The following is a 17,063-nucleotide window of genomic DNA, read 5'->3' on the forward strand; positions in this document are numbered from 1 at the left end:
ACAAATTCCACACACACAAACATTACAAAACAACTTCTACAAACCATTAAAAAATGGAACCAACTTCACTGATTTTCTGTCCAAACTCCAAGGCAGACTTGTTAGTCACTAAGACCAAAACAACTAAGAAACAGAAATTAAACTAACATTTAGCTTATGTATCATTATATTTTGTAAAAAACAGTGCTAAGACATTATTAATTTATGAATACATAGAAAATTCAAAATCCCTAACATTTACAGTACCCACTTGTACTAAGCCTGTTTGTAGTTTCTTTTCCATCAGTGCCAAGTAATTAATCCGAGGCATCAATGTTGAGATGGCTAACCAAGACATCCCAGGCTGAACAGAGCAACCTCTATTTTTCCTGTGAAGACACAGCCAATATCAGTGGCCAGCCACCACCTGGTACAGATTAACCAGACTCATTAAAAAAAAAAAAACACACAAAAAAAAACCCCAACCCTTTTCCAGGGCACAGAGCCCCAAGACACCTCACTGAAACCCCAGAACTGAGATGACCGCTCCCAGCAGAGCAACACTTCCGAATGCAACGTAGCCATCTCTTTTTGTTACCTACAGGGTTATGTTTCCCATCGCTGTACAGTATAGTGCTAGCTCTTTCCTGCTGCCAGCCTCGACTGCATTCAATGCATGTCACTTGTTACTCTTGATAGAAATTGTTTGTTCTTGTTGTTCCTTGTGTGTTTTTTTCTTAATAAATAGTGAAAGTCTACAACATGCTTTTTCAGGTACATGATTGCTGATTATTATATAACAAGTAGTCTGTAAACCAGTTTAGCCTCTGAGGAATTGCCAGGCTATCGAGCCACTTGCATTCGAAGAGCAGCACCTTGCGTTGAGCGCAGTGAAGGCGGAGAAGCCGTCCTGCAGTACGAAGCTCCTTCCCGCTGCGGTGGGGAGGCATCAGCATGAAGAATCAATAAGTCTTTGGCGAAGTTTTTTATCTTCTCTCTGACTCGCGTTGCCACCTGCATCATGGTCTGTCAAAACTAAAGAGAAAGTAAACCTTTAGAAGTGAAAGGGTCATCAAACCACTCAACATATTCTCATTTCCAAAGGAACTGCCACCAAGACAGTGCTGCAAGGCTGGCTGTGCTGTGCTGTGCTGGAGCTGCAAGCAGCCTCCAGCTGCCCCCGCACAGTCTGGATGCAGCACCCAGTGGCAGGATGCCCTGCAGCCTCTCCTGCCCTCCCTCTACTGCCTAATCCCACAGCATTCTCCTGGAGAAACTGGCTGCTCATGGCTTGGACGGGTGTAGACTTCACTGGGTAAAAAACTGGCCGGATGGCCGGGCCCAAAGAGTTGTGGTGAATGGAGACCAATCCAGTTGGAGGCCGGTCACAAGTGGTGTTCCCCAGGGCTCAGTATTGGGGCCAGTTCTGTTCAATATCTTTATCAATGATCTGGATGAGGGGATCGAGTGCACCCTCAGATGACACCAAGTTGGGCAGGAGTGTTGATCTGCTGGAGGGTAGGAAGGGTCTGCAGTGGGATCTGGACAACCTGGATCGATGGGCCAAGGCCAACTCTATGAGCTTCAACAAGGCCAGGTGTCGGGTCCTGCACTTGGGGCACAACAACCCCATGCACCGCTACAGGCTTGGGGAAGAGTGGCTGGAAAGCTGCCTGGTGGAAAAGGACCTGGGGGTGTTGATCAATAGCCGGCTGAATATGAGCCAGCAGTGTACCCAGGTGGCCAAGAAGGCCAACAGCATCCTGGCTTGTATCAGCAATAGTGTGGCCAGCAGGACTACGGCAGGGATTGTCCCTCTGTACTCAGCACTGGTGAGGCCGCACCTTGAATACTGTGTTCAGTTTTGGGCCCCTCACTACAAGAAAGACATTGAGGTGGTGGAGCGAGTCCAGAGAAGGGCAAAGAAGATGGTGAAGGGTCTGGAGAACAAGTCTGATGAGGAGCGGCTGAGGGAACTGGGGTTGTTTAGTCTGGAGAAAAGGAGGCTTATTGCCCTCTACCACTACCTGAAAGGAGGTTGTAGCGAGGTGGTTGTCAGTCTCTTCTCCCAGGTAACAAGTGATAGGACGAGAATAAATGGCCTCAAGTTGCGCCAGGGGAGGTTTAGATTGGATATCAGGGAAAATTTCTTCACTGAAAGGGTTATCAAGCATTGGAAGAGGCTGCCCAGGGAAGTGGTGGAGTCACCATCCCTGGAGGAATTTAAAAGACGAGTAGATGTGGTGCTTAGGGACATGGTTTAGTGGTAGACTTGGCAGTGCTGGGTTAATGGTTGGACTTGATGATCTTAAAGGTCCTTTCCAACCAAAACGATTCTATGATTCTATGGTCCAGAGTCAGCATCTACCACTGGTTTGTTAACAGGGTTACTAATTAAAATATGCTGATGCCACTAGTGACAAAAGAAAAGACGATAAGCCACAAGCAAAGCTTTGCTGATGGGCGGTGAAGTCTGCAGCTGCACCCAGGCCGAAAGAGAGGGCTGCACCAGCCAGAGCTGGTCATGCAACGGCAGCTTCTTTCTGCAATGCATTTTAACAGACCTTCAAGCATCAACTTGTTCTGCTCTGGAGGAAAACAAGTCTTTGAATTGTTTTTGTGAGATGGAGAGAGTCTCAAAAATTCTGCTTTCAGATAAAAATGAGTCAGATTTTCTAGTAGCTTTTTCACCTCCTTGAGCAGAGACCTCTACCTTGGGCTCTTAAATTGTCCTACCAAAACCCACCCACCTGTCATTTCAAAAAGTGACACATTTAAAATGAAAACTATTTTCTGTCAGAATTACTCCAAACTGCAGTACTAGAGCTGGCTGCCAGAAGTGCTTCTTCTAGTTTGAAAATAATTCTGCTTGTTTGTTCTGAATTCCCCTGTTGTATAAATTGACTTCTCCAAACCTCTGCCTACCAGAACTGCTTGACCAAAGTACAGAGAGGAAGTGTTACCATCTGGGTGCTGCTGATTCTTTTTTACTAAGCACAGGGCATAGCCTGCTTAAGAGAAAGTAGATTTATTTTTTTCCTGCCTTTGAAACAGGTCTTTAACTTGCCCTCAGCATTGTGCTTGCCTGCTCAGGTCAGCTGCTAAACATTTTAAAGCATCTTCACTTCCATGAATGAAGGACTTTGTGAAGAGGCAGCAGCCACAGAGCCTGAACTACTTCATTCAGGGGATGTAGGCACTGGTGTCCTGCTGCTTCTGTGGGGACAGCTATGGCAACGGCCATGCTCTCATCAAATGGGAAGAATGCTCTTCCATCCCTTTATGCCTCCCCCTGGATATTTGGGTTTTCTTCTCTAATTCTGCACTTGAGGAGGCAATTGGAATCACATTTAAGATATGCCACATTTTTTAGCACAGAATCTAAGACTTTATCTCATATAAGAGCGATTGCTCAGAGCCAATCACGTCTGGGAACTGGTGGGAATATTCAGAGAACAGCTGCACCAATCCAGATCGACTCAGACCTTTTTGGCAAAAAAAACACTTTACAGTCAATCTTCCTTTCTCTCTGTGAAAAGGAGCATGTTCACTGGCCTCAGTCCCACTTCCCGTCTTTTGTCATTTTCTGTTCCTCTGTCAGTGGCATTTCTGAGCGTCAGACTTATTTTTACATTCATCTAAGATTTCTGCCAAAGCCTGAATGAAAAGCAGAAGCAGCAGTTACTACTCTTTTGAGCTAATCTCTGAAAAACAAACGTCCTAAAACCACCAGCTTTCTCACTGGACCTTCTTCAAGTGCAACCTACTAGAGACCAATCTAGTGCTCTTCTACTGTGCAGGTAGTCTTAAGGAGCTCAAGTTCAGACAGATGAAGCCTCTTACTGCTAAAGCAGAGATGTCAGCAAAGACAACCAACTTAACAGACACTTCAGCGTCTAGCCTATGCCACTGACTTGCAACACCACAATCTTCTGGCACATACGTGAAGTTATAGCAGTTACGCTGCAGACAACACAACAAGGTCTAAGCAGGTCCATTTTCTTGTAGAATACATTAAAATGGTTTTGCTAGGAATACACATCTAGATGAAACCTGCTTTGATCTGCATGAATGAATTTTTGGTTTAACGGATTCCTTATCTCACTATAACAGCAGGTTTGGATGTGGTGTTTTTGTGGTGTTTTTTCCGTTGATTTTCTTTTTAAAGAAAGAGCAGGACATCTTACCTTGTAGCTCTGTTGCTTTTTTTCCCAGCTCTTCTGTTGTTGTTTCTTCAGGCTTCTCCAACACAACTGTCCCTGGATTCCCATCTATGGTATCTGTCTTAATAGTACCAAGGTTTACCAAAAGTTGCATGACATCAAACTTCTCAGAAACTGCAATGTTCTCCAGCACTTTGAGGCATTTAAATGATTTAAGTTCACTCACGTTTTCCTCAAGAAAGAGGAGGTAAAGGCTTAAGTCATCAAAACACTTTGACTTCAGTTTCAGAACTTCAAAAGTTGGCAGGATTTCATACACTTTGAGAATACCCGAATTCCACCTCCACGGAACAAACATTGCATACACTACCAGTGGCATCACTAGAAGGTAGACTATCAGGTTAATATAGCTGAGTACCTTGAAGACACCAACAGCAATAAGCTTGCACTGAACCACTTCTGGAACAGTTGTGTCATTCTTTAAGATCCCAGTTTTGATAGTGCAGAGAAACTCATCACTCAAAGAGGAGAGGCTAATGTAGTAGCCCAGGTAGAGGCATGCAATGAAAATAATTATTAGCGTGAGCAAACGGCAGATAATGTATTTAATTATTAAGCATTTGGAATTCTTCTTTGTCTTCAGGTACTGCTCCACAATTGGGTATTTAAAGTGGCTTTCAGATATTTCCCACAAACTGAAAGAGAGAGAAAAAAAGAACAAATCACACAGATCAGATGCTTCACCATTCATTTACCTCAAGTATCAAAGAAACCTAGTACTCTAAAACAGACACAAGACTGGATTCCCTCTTATTGGGGTAAATCAATAGTTTTACCAAAGTCAACAGAAAAACAACAGAATAGCAGATAAAGGGAGAGGTTGATAATATCAGGCTTGCCCGTGACAAGCTGTGGGATGACAAGCCAAGGTTAGAGAGACAGGCTGCTAGTGAGGGCCCTCAGCCTGTTGCTCTGAGACGTGCTGGCTACACTGCAGTACAGTTGAAGTCTTACAGAGATGAGCCAGGGGCTCCTAAGGTAATAGGAGCCAACAGGGAAACACCAGTGAAGTACCCCAAAGGAGTTAAGGGGTGTTCCTCTAAGAAGGTGACACGGCTGACAGCACAGCTGAAGTACCTCTACACCAATGCATGCAGCATGGGCAACAAACAGGAGGAGCTGGAAGCCACTGTGCTGCTAGAAATCTATGACCTAGTTGCCATTACTGAAACTTGGTGGGACGAATCCCATGACTGGAGTGTGGCTATCAATGGCTACAGGCTGGTCAGAAGGGACAGACGAGGAAGAACGAGCAGAGGCATTGCCTTCTACATCAAGAAATGGATAGAATGTGAAGAGCAGCCTGATCTAGTTGAAGATGTCCCTGCTCACTGCATGGGGGTTGGACTAGATGACCTTTAAAGGTCCCTTCCAACCCAAACTATTCTATGATTCTATGATAAATGAAGAATATTGACAGTCTAATACACAAAAGCCACTGAAGAGACAAAATAGTTCAAACATTAGAAAATGGAAAAAAAGTATCGTGCTTGCAGCAAAAAAAATATTTTTGTTCTTTTCAATACAAAACAGGTATAGTAAGCAAATCCATGAGGAAAAGCAGACTTCCCAAGCACTTCTTTGATAATAGCACACTAGAAGCCTTTTTATTTGTCAAGACCTAACTCCACATTTTAAAGAACAGACCTAAGTCCTCATTGCATTGCTTGTACCCCCACATGCAAAGCGAAGCAAGTACCCTGACCTAGGATGAAGCGGAAACTGGATCTGGTTAGAACAGTGCACCATTTTGATCAGAGTGGGGGTTTGCTTTTGTTGGTTTTGGTGTTTGTTTTTTTATTGTTTTTTTTCCTTTAAACAGAAGCTTTGCAGACCTAGATCTGAAAGGACAGGAGATGACAAGTAACAGACTTTGCTCACAGCGTGCAAGCGACTGTCAAGAACATTAAGAACTGAGGACCGCAGCCATCCCCGTTTTCTTAATAGTGTGGTGGGTAAAACTAGTTACGACTGACTACAACTAAAGATATCAACACATCTCAGGTGATTAGTAATCTGAAGAGGTCATCAAATGTTTTCTTCGAAAAAAGGACGTTGTAAGTTCCAGCTCCAAGTGCCCATAGTAATGATTTCAGATACCTTCTTTTTTTAACCAAATTTAAAAGCATGTCAGGTCACCATTCAACCCTTTGCAATAAATTCCTAAGAGACTGCAGGTACCACATCTTAAGAGCTTAAGGAAAAGAGCAAAGAAAGCCAAGCCCCAACATCTTACCTCTGTGTCAAGTTCTCATTAACAGCTGGAACCAAGTTAGTAGGGTCCTTGGGGTCTCCACTGCGGATGCTATTAGCAGCTTTGATTGCCCTGTTATAGGCTTTATCAAGTTCTTCCATAATAAATTTCAGGTCTGAAGAAAGGTGAGGTGCTGCGGTGAAGCGCCAGAACAAACATGGTAGATACAGCAGGATAGCGACAAGTAGAAGGATGTATGGAAAGAACTAAAGGGAGAAAAAAATTCAGATTAGGCTCCACCTGTACATAAAATAAGTTAGCCAGTCACCATCATTCCCTATAGGTCTATTAAATTCCCTGTAAGTCTATTAAATTCCCTGTAATTTTATTTAAATGCTTTTAGTAAAACCCACTTTTGTGGTTATTTGGCATATGCAGGGAAGCAAACTCTCTTTTCAGACAGATTCAGTAACCTTGCTGCTGCTTAGAGCTTTGACAAAAAAAAAACCAAAACACAGCAGAATAAAGATACCATGATCCTGACAACATTTTCATTGCATATTCCAAACTCCACTGCTGGAGCTGCAATTGAGAGAGGCAGCATTAACCTGGGGAACAACAAATAGCAAAGGCAACCAAAGCAGCTATCAGAGAGGCTGACTGGAAGAAGAGGATAGTGTCACATAATTCCCCCTCCCAGACGTGTCACCACTGTTCATAGCAACTAAAATGCTCCAAACCCCAGTAAAATCTCTCCTGCTCTCCATCAGCTGTCAGGAGGTAAGTGAATAGACACTTTATAGCACTGCAGCTGCCTGCAGACACACGTCTGTTCAAAGTCCATGGCATACAGTGACTGTAAAGGAGGTAAGCGTGGTTGTAATATTTAAGGGTATTTAAATATTTTTAGATAACTCCTAAATGGCAACCAACACATGGCATCAGAATGGTCTGGTGTTAATGCAGCACTAAGTCAGCCCTGACACACTTCCTATTGCTTAGGGAAAGGGCTGAAATAGGTATAAAAATAACAGAGCTTGAAGTCTTTCCATCTTTCTTCTAGTCATCAACAAGTAGGAGCTTTTCATCATGAGACTTAATCTCTAATTCCCTCCAGCTGCTGCAAAAATGGTATTTTCTATCTACTGTGACATTATATTCAAGGTTAATGACCTGCTGTGCCAATTGGACACCCACAAGGCTATGGGCCCGGATGGGATTCACCCCAGGGTAATGAAGGAACTGGCAAATGAACTTGCCAAACCACTCTCGATTATCTACCGGCAGTCCTGGTTAACTGGAGAAGTTCCAGCTGACTGGAAATTAGCAAATGTAACTCCCATCTACAAGAAGGGCTGGAAGGGTGATCCATGGAACTATAGGCCTGTCAGCCTGACCTCGGTGCCAGGCAAAGTGATGGAACTCACTCATCCTGAGTGCCATTACACAGCACATGCAGGACAATCGGGGCATCGGGGCCAGCCAACATGGATTCATGAAAGGCAGGTCCTGCTTGACCAACCTGGTCTCCTTCTATGACCAAGTGACCCCGCTTAGTAGATGAGGGCAGGGCTGTGGATGTAGTCTATCTAGACTTCAGTAAGGCATTCGACACTGTCTCCCACAGCATCCTCCTAGACAAACTAGCTGCCCAGGGCTTGGATGGGTGGACTCTTAAATGGGTTAAAAACTGGCTGGATGGCCGAGCCCAGAGAGTGGTGGTAAATGGGGCAAAGTCCAACTGGCAGACGGTCACTAGCGGTATTCCCCAGGGCTCAGTTCTGGGGCCAGTGCTGTTCAATATCTTTATAGATGATCTAGACATAGGGATTGAGTGCACCCTCAGCAAATTTGCAGATGACACCAAGCTGGGTGGCAGTGTCGATCTGCTGGAGGGTAGGAAGGCCCTACAGAGGGATTTGGACAGGTTAGATAGATGGGCCGAGACCAACGGCATGAGGTTCAACAAGAACAAGTGCCGGGTCTTACACTTCAGCCACAACAACCCCATGCAGCGCTACAGGCTGGGGGAAGAGTGGTTAGAAAGCGGCCCGGCAGAAAGAGACCTGGAGGTGCTGATCGACAGCCAGCTAAACATGAGCCAGCAGTGTGCCCAGGTGGCCAAGAAGGCCAATGGCATCCTGGCCTCTATTAGGAATAGTGTAGCCAGCCGGTCTAGGGAAGGGATCATCCCTCTGTACTCAGCACTGGTGAGGCCACACCTTGAATACTGTGTCCAGTTCTGGGCCCTGCACTTCAAGAGAGATGTTGAGGTGTTGGAGCGAGTCCAGAGGAGGGCGACCAAGCTGGTGAAGCGTCTGGAGGGTATGACCTATGAAGAACGGCTGAGGGAGCTGGGTTTGTTTAGCCTGAAGAAGAGGAGGCTCAGAGGTGACCTTATTGCAGTCTACAACTACCTGAAGGGAGGTTGTAGTGGAGTGGGAGTTGGCCTCTTCTCCCGGGCAACTAGCAATAGGACAAGAAGACATAGCCTCAAGCTTCGCCAGGGGAGGTTCAGGTTGGACATTAGAAAGAATTTCTTCTCAGAAGGGGTCATTAGACATTGGAACGGGCTGCCCAGGGAGGTGGTGGAGTCACCATCTCTGGATGTGTTTAAGAAAAGACTGGACATGGCACTTAGTGCTGTGGTCTAGTTGACAGGGTGGTGTCAAGGCAATGGTTGGACTTGATGATCCCAGAGGTCTCTTCCAACTTGACTGATTCTGTGATTCTGTGATTCTGTTTACATTCATACATAACATTACCCTTAAAAGACATGATGTAACATCTAGTTAGACAAGCAATTAGTTAACAAGATGTACTGCAAATTTGGCTGATCTCTAATTCATTACATTTAACTTTTGATAGTAAGCACACTTAACTCAAATCCAGCATCAGTTCCTAAAGAATTTTAAATTAGTTGTGGTGAAAACATTTGAAACAGATTTAAGGCATCTTAAATGTTACAGCCAGGCACACATGCACATTCATTGAAAAAGCCAACAGAGAATTTTAGAGGAAACTTGGACTGAAGTCATTAATCAGTGCAAGTGGAACAGCTCCACTTACATTTGTAGATATTCAACAAGATAAGAATCTGGACCTAATATTACTATGTTAACTTGTATTTGCATTAATCAAGAGATATTAAAGTTTTGTATGCACAAAATAAATAATTTGATGTCACTGAACATTTTATCCAGGAAAGCTACTTCTAATATCACCTACCATTAAAGCAAAATCCTATGTGGTTATTAATACTAGGAATGCATATGACGTATTGGCACATAAATAAAAACTGAGTTTTTAAAGGAACTGCATCAGCAACTGCAGACCGTAATATGAACCATCACTCTGGATGTGCACGTTCTCTACATAGCAGTCAGATTGGAAATTCATGACACACACTAAGACAAAGCCATGAAAAGCATGAAATAGCCACAGAAAACTGAGGATGATATATTTAAAGGTCAGCTTTCCCTTGCAACCCTTCTTACAAATTCATACTTGAACTGTTTCTGCTTAGTAGCAACATAATTGAACTTGGCCAAAATTGCTACTTCAGTCTCTAGGTAAGGCCTCGAGAAAGAAAACTTCAAGAAAGGCTCACCTTTAAAACTGAAATGGAAATCCTGCAGGGATGGGCTAACCCAGTAACAAGATTATTTCAAAACCCCAGTTAAGTTAGCACAGCAGAGCTGACTGTAATTACCTGGTACATCCCACTAGAGGTAGCTCTTCCTCACCAGCAAGGAACAACCCTGTACTGCTGTATCATAACTGTGGTCTGTCCCCTCTCCACCGCAGGGGACTGGCCTCACAGGCCAGAGGGATCTAGGGGATTCCTTCTGATCTCCTGGAATTGCTGGGGACTGATAATCTGCCCAGTACTTCCACTGAATCCATACTATCTTCTGCACTAATGAACGACGCTCACTGAATGGATTGTCTATAGTCACTGTCAGGAATTTCTTCCCTCCAGAGCTCCGACGTACACCGGCAGCCAAGACAGCCCTTGGGTGTGGATGCTGCTCTTCTTTGTGAACTGCTAACTGCTTCTGACCAAACTGAGCAAGCTCATTCTCTCAAAATCACGTCCTTACTGGCTGTCGCCTCTCAGCTCTCAGCTCTACTTGCTGCAGCTGCATCCTTGACATAATTCTTCCCCTACTCCCAGCAGCCAGTAGAAACTGCACAGAGCTCTGCCCTCTCTACTGCCTCTCTTTCCTCTTTGCACACAGCAGATGATAACCTCACATCATCTGCTCTTTTCCAGGTCTCTCCTTTCCAATTGAGATGCAAAGCTCTGGCATGTCCAACGTGTCCTTGTAGACATCTCAAACCCAACAGCTCAAGAATCTGCCCTTCATACTTATCACTGTGCACAACGCCATCAGGTCTCACAGGTCTAAGCCCTGGATGCCTTGGTCTACCCAAAACTTTACGGTTTCATGTCCAGGCTCTTTCAGTCCTCTGAATTCTGTATTATGTAGAAATAGAAATGATCTGTCTACGAACACAGCTTAAATTTATCTAAGCTCCTCTAAACTGCTGCAACACCTTTTCCACAGGCCTTAACAAATGCCAGCTTGTATAAGATTGCTGCAAAGTCTGACTTCACTTACTTACTTCTGTGTCATATCCCTCTTAGCACCCTTCCACTGGTGCCAGGCAGGGGAAGAAACAACAAGGAAACATCTGATTTAGTAAGGAGCGACCGAAGCTTCTTACTTGGTTTATACCACTTGGCTTTACTACTCATTCATTTGAAATTTTACAGGTGTCAGAGGATTTATGAATTCCCTTTCTGACCCTCAAAACTGGAAATGCCACCAGCAGTATCCGATTAATCCTTGAGATGTCTTTACCCTGAGGCCTACAAGACATGCCACAAGAGGCAAGACAGTTGACACACTGAAGCCACAGCCCAAAACCTCCCTTGTCCCAGTCCCCAACTCTTCTTTTATACTTAGAAAAAGACTGCGTGGGCATGTTCCACTTGTGTAGCACATTGGCATCGGCCCTTTTGCTCTGCCCCAGACCACCTCCAATCCCCCCATCTCCCCTGCCTCATTAAAGACTGTTGTCTTACGAAAACCAGTGTCTTCCATCTTCCCTTGCACCTCCTCCTCTCCCCGACTCCTTCACCACTGCCTCTTCACCTAGAAGCATCACTCCACTGGGGCAAAGGCACATTTGCCACGCGTTTACTGGGCTTCCCTCGACAGGCTCTCATCACTCCCAAAGCTGTAGCTTATGGCAGCATGAGAAAACACTATGCAGCTCTTTTCTGAATGGTCTCAAAACCAGAGCAGCAGCGTGACCATTAGCCCAGCTCTTTTTGTTCGGAAACAAAAGCCTGTATTTGTCAGCCCTTCCACAGCACTTGATGCACGACTCCATCCTTCTCGGATTCTGGCTTTTTTAAAAATGAAAGATACGCTTATTCTATTTGTTAATAGCAGGCTTAGACAACTAGCAAATTGTTTTGAATCATGAAAATCTAAAGCCTTGAACCGACAGGCAGAAGTGAAAATGCAAAGTCATCTGGCATGAGTCCTCGGTTTCAGAGCAACAGACTCGGCTTATCCAGCTCATCTGACTACATTTTACAGTCACACATAATGACTTCACATTTTAAGAAGAGGACTCCATGGTAATCATACACAGATGACCATGTGCCATATGCCTTCTTTTATGGTTTATGTATTTACTTTCAAGGCACCAAATACACAAGGAGGAAATGCTACTTCAGTCTCAGATAGTTTGTAGTATTTAAGTTAAAAGGGAAGTGTCACCGACATCAAGAACTGTATGGTCAAAGATGATACACCGGAGAAAGATATTGGCCTAAAAGTAAAACTCAGTTTTTCCTTTGCTGTCGTTATCAAGTTCCTTTTCAACAGCAGGTTCACGATATTGGATGTAAGATGGTACAAGACTGCATTACTGAAGAAAGGTCCTCTGAAAGCAGATTAGAACAGATACAATATCCTATGGTTCAAAATGCTCCTTTCTGAACTTCATTAGTGAAAGTGCATTGAGGGTTACAATACCGTGCTTCAACCTGGATGTCCTGAGTCTTCATTTCCACCCAGCTGCAAGGAGAAAAGGACAGGCAAAAGCCCATCGAGTCTGGGACTCAAAAACAGAGTAGCAGAGCTTCTCTGCTACTAGGCTAATCCATGTTTCCGGAAGGTACTAGGCATAGGTACTGTGTGAATAATATTCAGCATGAGACAGACAAAACTAGTAGCGCGTACCAGGGACTCAACCTAGAGTCCCCTATATGTTTTCTGCTAAGTATTGCTGAGCTTCTGAAAGCTAAAGACTATGGAAGCAAGTTCACCTGCCTTGCTTGTCCCTTAGTCTGATGGCATGCTGGGTGGGAAAGCAAGCTCTGGAGGAAGCAAAGCACTAGGAAGCCAAGAGGTCAGCTGCCCCTTGTTCTGTACTGCTGCAGTTCCTTTCACTTGACAAACTTTTGAGCTCTGTATACATTACAGGCTATACCTTACTCCTCCTGAAAGCCAAGAGTACCTCATACCTGAGCAGGATATGACTGACAACTCAACACCAGAAACCACCGAAGCTCATGTTAGCCTGTACTGATGAGGCACTGAAATCCAACCCTTAACTGAGCAGGAATCTGTGCAGAGAAGGATTCCTGGCTCCAAGCTAAAGACCTGTGTGCTCAACATCACTGCTCTGCAACAAGCAACTGAATTGGGAACTGCAAAATTAGTGCCTCTCTGTATCTCACAGCTGTACTGAGAGTAACACATCCCACAGGGCAGTCAAACACAAAAAAAGGACCAGGTCTGACACCAGCTGTTCGGTAGCCTGTGGCACAACACTCCAAGCCCTGCAATACAGAAAGCATGATCTTTCTGGACAGCGAGGGTCCAGGAGCGTTACAATGCAGAGCCCTGATCCCCCATCTCAGCACAACACATTGTTTTCAGTCTTGTGTTCTACACTTGCAAAAGCAGCTATAAAGGTTATCATCAAAGCAAATAATTTATGCGCATCAAAACGCTTACACTTCATAGATGCGTGCTGTTTGCTTACATCACTGACCATAAACAGGTTGAGCAATTTTAAATCAATACTAGCTACTATGAATGGAGAAGAAAAATAACCTGCACACATGCAGTCTGAACTCTAGAAATCTCCTGTTTAACACACTGAACTCTTCTGAAGTCATGACCATTTATTCAAGTGCCTGCATTTGCTCCTCTCATTAAGACTATCTACACAATCTGAACGCATGTTTTCCAAAACAACTCTGTCTTACCAGAACTTATGAACATCTACATTCATATAAATATTCAGAATGACATGAACCATCTTCCCTACATTTCCGTTCTCGATGCACACGCATAGCCTTTCACTGATAAACGCACGTACAGTGCTAGCACTACAGATATTAAAGTGAATTCCCAAAATTCTCATGACATGATTTTTTTTCACCTTTTATTGGGAGGCCAGGGAAATAAGCTTTGAAGACATCAGTCTGTTTAAGTTAATTTGTTAGAAATCAGCTAACCGTTCAACCATAACATATGCACGGGTATAGAAGAAAAAGTGTTTGAGTAATCTGTTTGCATAAGCACATAAGACACTGGAATCACTGTCTTTTAAAGCAGCTAGCATTAGCATCACACTCTCCTGAAGGTGAAAGGAAAAATCAGAGTAAAACACAAAATAGCCTATTATATAGCATCCCCAGCTTCAACTGTGCTAAGATACAGGAAATACACAGAAAATAAGATAAAAGGGCATTTAAAAAACATCTTCATAAACTCAAATATGCTTTTATGAGCCAAAGAAAATATAGCTGCCAAGGGTGGCGTGACCCAAAAGGCATTTTCAAGGACTTAATCTACAGAAAGCTTGCAAAGGTCTAGATAAAGATGTCTGGCAGAAGATGAGAACCACTTTAGTGCCAGTTAGAAAACAATAGTTTTCTAATTTTACTGCATCTTCAGTCCTTATTTCCTCCAGGCAAACACTATTCAAGTGACTGCAAGCATTCTGACTTCCACCATACCTAATAGTGGTCAGACAGTAACTTTAAGTACAATAGCACAAACCTGTTAAGCTGCACAGATCTGAATTACAGCCTCAAGAAAATTCATTGGCCTACAGTACCCAACAAAGAAGGAAGCACTGAAGTGTCGTCACTCACTTGAGATGAAAATATTTCTCATTAAAATACAAGATCATGGTGAAGTGTCTGTTTCTTCAGTTCCAAATTTCTCTTTGCCATGGGGAAAAGCCTAAGCAGAGGGACCAGCCCCCAAACAGCCTGAACAGCAATGACATGTTTCCAGAAGCAAAGGTATTGAGCTCCCTCTGGATATGACCCTACTCCTGTTTGAGTTAATGGGAGGTGTTTGGTGTTCAGGGCAGAAACGTGAGCCATAAATGGCTCATCATTCGGGCTGAGATACTATCCTGCCTCCAGACCTGAAAGTGAATCTCAAACCGTACATGACGGTTTTTACCCTACCTTTTACCTACTTTCTGTTTTGATACAGCTTAAAAACTATTTCTCCAGTTTTGATGAAGGTGAGCCAAGACATGAAGATGAGTCTTGTCAGAGGACACAACCATACAATCACACAACTCATTTTGCTTTCTGCTAAGGGTTATCCAGTGTGAAGAGTTATTCCAGGATCACTGGAAATTTCAGAACTCCTGTTCTCCAAGTGGCACAGACCACTAGAGAGTCGGGCAACCCAGAAAGCTGCAGTATGCTCCTCCTCTCCACTCCAAAACAAGTTTCCAAACTGATAAATTCACGTGTTGGGAGAGACCTCCCAGAGCAGAAAGGACAGCAGGTAAAGGTGCCCAAGCTTCGGGGATTGCCCAAAATTGAAACATGTATTTTACTGATTGAAAACCCAAAAATCCCAGCACAAACTTGTACTCTGAAATAGAAGGGACATGGGAAGGTTTCAGTTTTTCTGTAATGCAACGTGGTTTTGACAATCCTTCAGAGCATCCAGATGCCTAGAACAAAAGCAGGGCAAGTTGCTGCAAGCTGGCTTCTTCACCAAGAGCTACACGGTTCTACTTCCTCTCTACACCACGCTGAGCACTGTCCTAGGAAGAAAACCTTTGACAGAACTGACAGAGCATGGAGAGTGTGCCGTAAGGAAACCTACTCATTTTAATCAGGAATTGGGGCCTACAACCTCATTCCCCCAAAACTGTAATATAATGCCTCCTTAAGTGTTTTTTATGGAGCCTTCCAGCATGCCAATATAGTGAGATGCTGAGTGAGTCAGAGTATTAGACAGAACCTGAGATGCTTTGCAAATAAAAGCACTGCTGCACAGAAAGCAGAAAAAAAGCTTTAAGTGTTGTCTTAAGAAAAACTGGACCTAACGATCCCTGCTGTCCCTCTATGTGCATCCCTGCCCGTGCACTGTGGAGTCAAGTCTCCTCTCACCTGAGCTTAGGAAGTCTCCCTTTTCTCATTAACATCGCTGTGCTCCCACAAAGGCTCTGCTCTGCCTGTTTTTGAAATGGTTATCTAGCCAAAATCTGCAGAGCAATGAGCTTGTACGTACCATGCAGCACAAGGTTGGGGAGACAACCCAAGCCCTGCTTTCCTGCAGAAGTGACCAGCCCCCATGGCAAGCCACCCATCAGTGCAGCCGTCAGCTGCCGGCCCTGGATGCAAAGAACAGCCAAACACCTTCAGATACCACAGTGGGAACCAAAGGTCAGTGTTAACAGCTGTAACACCACTCCTTCCCTGGAAACTTGTAAAGCATGGAAGCTGATGAACAACTAGTATCACAGAATCATAGAATGGTTTCAGTTGGAAGGGACCTTGAAGATCATCTAGTTCCAACCCCCCTGCCACAGCCAGGGACACCTTTCCTCTAGACCAGGTTGCTCAAAGCCCCATCCAACCTGGCCTTCAACACTGCCAGGGAGGGGGCAGCCACAACTTCTCTGGGCAACCTGTTCCAGTGTCTCACTACCCTCACAGTCAAGAATTTCTTCCTAATATCTAATCTAAATCTACCCTCTTTGAGTTTAAAACCATTCCCCCTCGTCCTGTCACTACTTGCCCTTGTAAAAAGCCCCTCTCCAGCTTTCCTATAGGCCCCCTTCAGGTCCTGGAAGGCTGCTGGAAGGTCTCCCCAGAGCCTTCTCTTCTCCAGGCTGAACAGCCCCAACTCTCTCAGCCTGTCTTCATAGGAGAGGTGCTCCAGCCCTCTCATCATCTTCGTGGCCCTCCTCTGGACTCGCTCCAAGAGCTCCATGTCCTTCTTATGTTGGGGGCCCCAGAGCTGAACACAGTACTCCAGGATACGTACTTCTTTGCAGTAGAAGGACATTAATTAACACTGGCCTCCAAACAGCATCTGCAGCTCCCAGTGCCCACCTCAGAAGGGTTGGTGGCTAAGCATGGATTTAGGAAGTTAAGACGAGGCACCCAGCCTCTGCTACAGACTCTGACTCGGCTGTTCAGACAAACTTCTTGCAGCCAGTCTGCAGGGTATTTACAAGGAAACTTCACATACCATTAAGCTGTCATGGAGGAACTGTGAGAAGAAGGGCCCTGAATCAATTCCTGAGACAGCATGAGTCAGCAAATTAAGATGGGTTGCATCATAAAAGTATGACTATTTAAGCTATTAGTC

The 17,063-nt window shown here is 44.4% G+C and overlaps 1 protein-coding gene across 1 annotated transcript in view; it reads right to left on the reverse strand.

Annotated features, from left to right (window-relative positions):
- Nucleotides 1-507: 507 nt before the first annotated feature.
- Nucleotides 508-17,063, reverse strand: part of PANX1 (pannexin 1) — a 29,096-nt gene continuing 12,540 nt past the window's right edge. The window contains exons 3-5 of the mRNA XM_068395156.1: nt 6,439-6,662; nt 4,167-4,837; nt 508-1,014 (exon numbers count right to left, since the gene is read on the reverse strand). Of these exons, the coding sequence (XP_068251257.1) occupies nt 929-1,014; nt 4,167-4,837; nt 6,439-6,662 (981 nt within the window). The 3' untranslated portion in view covers nt 508-928. The remainder of the gene's footprint in view (nt 1,015-4,166; nt 4,838-6,438; nt 6,663-17,063) is intronic.

Source organism: Nyctibius grandis, chromosome 2 (genome assembly GCF_013368605.1).
Source record: "Nyctibius grandis isolate bNycGra1 chromosome 2, bNycGra1.pri, whole genome shotgun sequence".
NCBI classification, from domain to species: Eukaryota; Metazoa; Chordata; class Aves; order Nyctibiiformes; family Nyctibiidae; genus Nyctibius; species Nyctibius grandis.